This window comes from Solanum pennellii, chromosome 8 (genome assembly GCF_001406875.1).
Source record: "Solanum pennellii chromosome 8, SPENNV200".
NCBI classification, from domain to species: Eukaryota; Viridiplantae; Streptophyta; class Magnoliopsida; order Solanales; family Solanaceae; genus Solanum; species Solanum pennellii.
The window spans coordinates 29,521,829-29,524,493 of NC_028644.1; the positions used below are offsets into that span (position 1 = coordinate 29,521,829).

At 40.5% G+C, this 2,665-nt stretch overlaps 1 protein-coding gene across 1 annotated transcript; it reads left to right on the top strand.

Annotated features, from left to right (window-relative positions):
* The first annotated feature begins 237 nt into the window (after window positions 1–237).
* On the top strand, window positions 238–2,452 carry LOC107027566. The gene is made up of 2 exons (XM_015228700.1): window positions 238–677; window positions 2,365–2,452. Exons 1-2 carry the CDS (start codon window positions 238–240, stop codon window positions 2,450–2,452), a joined length of 528 nt encoding a protein of 175 aa, XP_015084186.1.
* Window positions 2,453–2,665: the final 213 nt, after the last annotated feature.

Consider the following 2,665-nt stretch of genomic DNA (forward strand, 5'->3'; position numbering starts at 1 on the left):
CAAGAAAAGATGGCAGAGCTGCAATGCTGATCGCTGGCATAGACATATACCGATTGATGGATAAGACTGGGAATGAGTGTGGACATCATAAGGGTGGTTCAAATCGACCACTGTTCCAGAAACAAAAGGGGCCTGTACCATCATTTGATAGTTGCTCCTGCACCTAGAAACAGAGGTTAGCATCATAACCAGAATTCGCTGAACTACAGAGCTAGGCCAACATAGTCTCAAGGAAGCATGACACAAGGAGATAGTTGGGCTCCTGCATGTGCTAAGTGTGGTAGAACCCCCCCAGGTAAATGCCGTGATGTCCAGACAGGTTGCTTTAAGTGTGGTCAAGAGAGCCACTTCATGAGAGAGTGTCCTAAGAACAGGCAGGGTGGAAATCCGGGCAACAGAGCCCAATCTTTAGTTTCTCCTAAGAACAGGCAGGGTGGAAATCCGGGCAACAGAGCCCAATCTTCATCATTTGATCCACCAGACAGGGCAGCACCTAGAAGGTCCACTTATGGTACTGGCGGAGGGGCAAACCGCCTCTATGCAATCACTAGCCGCCAAGAGCAAGAGAACTCACTAGATGTTGTCACGGGCATGATCAAAGTCTTTAATTTTGATGTTTATGCTTTGTTAGACCCAGGACCAAGTTTATATTATGTGACTCCTTATGTTGCAAACCAGTTTGAGATTCTTCCCGAGAAACTTTGTGAACCTTTTTGTGTTTCGCATCTAGCAGAAAGATTCTATCGTGATTGTCCTATTTCTATAAATCACAAGAACACCATAGCTGATATAGTAGAGTTAGACATTGTAGATTTTGATGTCATTCTAGGTATGGACTGACTTTATGCATGTTATGCATCAATAGACTGTAGAACTCGAGTGGTCAATTATCAAATTCCTAATGATCCAGTTATACAGTGGAGTAGTAGTTCAGTAGTGCCTAAGGGTAGTTTCATTTCGTGCCTTAAGGAGAGAAAGTTAGTTTCAAAGGGATATATCTATCACTTAGTCCGAGTTAATGACTCACGTGCTGAGGTACCTTCCCTTTAGTCAGTTCCTATAGTAAAAGAGTATCCAAAAGTTTTTCATGATGATCTACTCGGAGTCCCTCATGAGAGAGAAATAGACTTGGGCATAGATATCATTCCAGATACTCGTTCTATCTCTATTCTGCCATATACAATGGCACCAGTAGCTGAATGTTTTGTTAGATAAAGGTTTTATTCGACCAAGTGTCTCACCTTGGGGCGCTCCGATCTTGTTTTTAAGGAATAAAGATGGATCTCTTAGGATGTGTATAGACTACTACCAATTGAATAAGGTTACTATCAAGAATAAGTATCCCCTTCCAAGGATAGAAGATCTTTTCGACCAACTTCAGGGTGCCACCTGTTTCTCAAAAATTGGTCTCAGATCTGGCTACCATCAGCTAAGAGTTAGAGAATGTGGAATTCCAAAGACAACCTTTTAGAACAAGATATGGGCTTTATGAGCTTTTGTTATGTCCTTTAGGTCGACAATTGCACCAACAACATTCATTGATCTTATGAACAGAGTCTTCAAGCCTTATTTAGATATGTTTGTTATTGTCTTCATTGATGACATACTAATATATTTAAGAATGAAGAATATCATCCTATTCACTTCAGAATAGTAATTCAGACTTTGAGACAAAAGGAGTTGCATGCCAAGTTCTCCAAGTGTGAGTTTTGGCTTAAGCCTGTGGCATTTTTGGGCCACATAGTTTCCGGTGATGGGATTAGAGTTGATACAAAAATAGAAGCAATTTAGAGTTTTCCTAGACACACGTCTCTTACCGATATTAGGAGTTTCTTGGGTTTGGCTGGCTACTATAGAAGCTCTGTGGAGGGGTTTTCATCTATCTCATCTCCCTTGATAAAGTTGACTCAGAACATAGTTAAGTTTCAATGGTCCAAAAATTTTTGAGAAAAATTTTCAAAAGTTGAAGAAGAGGTTGACTTCTGCTCTGATTTTGACCTTACAAGAGGGTACTCAATGTTTTGTAATATACTGTGATGCATCAAGAATTGGTTTGGGATGCTTATTAATGCAGAATGGAAATGTTATAACATATCCTCCATACAGTTGAAAGTTCATGAGAAGAATTACCCAACCCATGACTTAGAGTTGGCTGTTGTAGTTTTCGCCTTGAAGATATGGCATCATTACTTGTACGACATTCATGTGGGATATATTCACTGACCACAAGATCCTACAATATGTGTTCACCCAGAAAGAGCTAAATTTATGATAAAGGAGGTGGTTAGAACTACTCAAGGATTATGACATGAGTATTATTTACCACGCATGTAAGGCTAATATGGTTGCTGATGCTTTAAACAGGTTATCCATAGGGAGTATTGCCTATGTTGAGGAAGAAAAGAGGGATTTAGCCAAACATGTGCACAGACTTGCACGCTTGAGAGTCTGACTTATGGATTCCACAGAAGGAGGAATAGTGGTGATTGATGGGGCTGAATCATCTCTAGTGCCAGAGGTGATAGAAAGGCAAGAACAAGACCTCATTTTTCTTTATTTGAAGGCAAATGTTCATAAGCAAAGAGTAATGACTTTTGAACAAGGGGAAGATGGTGTGCTGAAGTACCAAGGTAGATGGTGTGTACCTAGGGTGGATGGGCTCCAA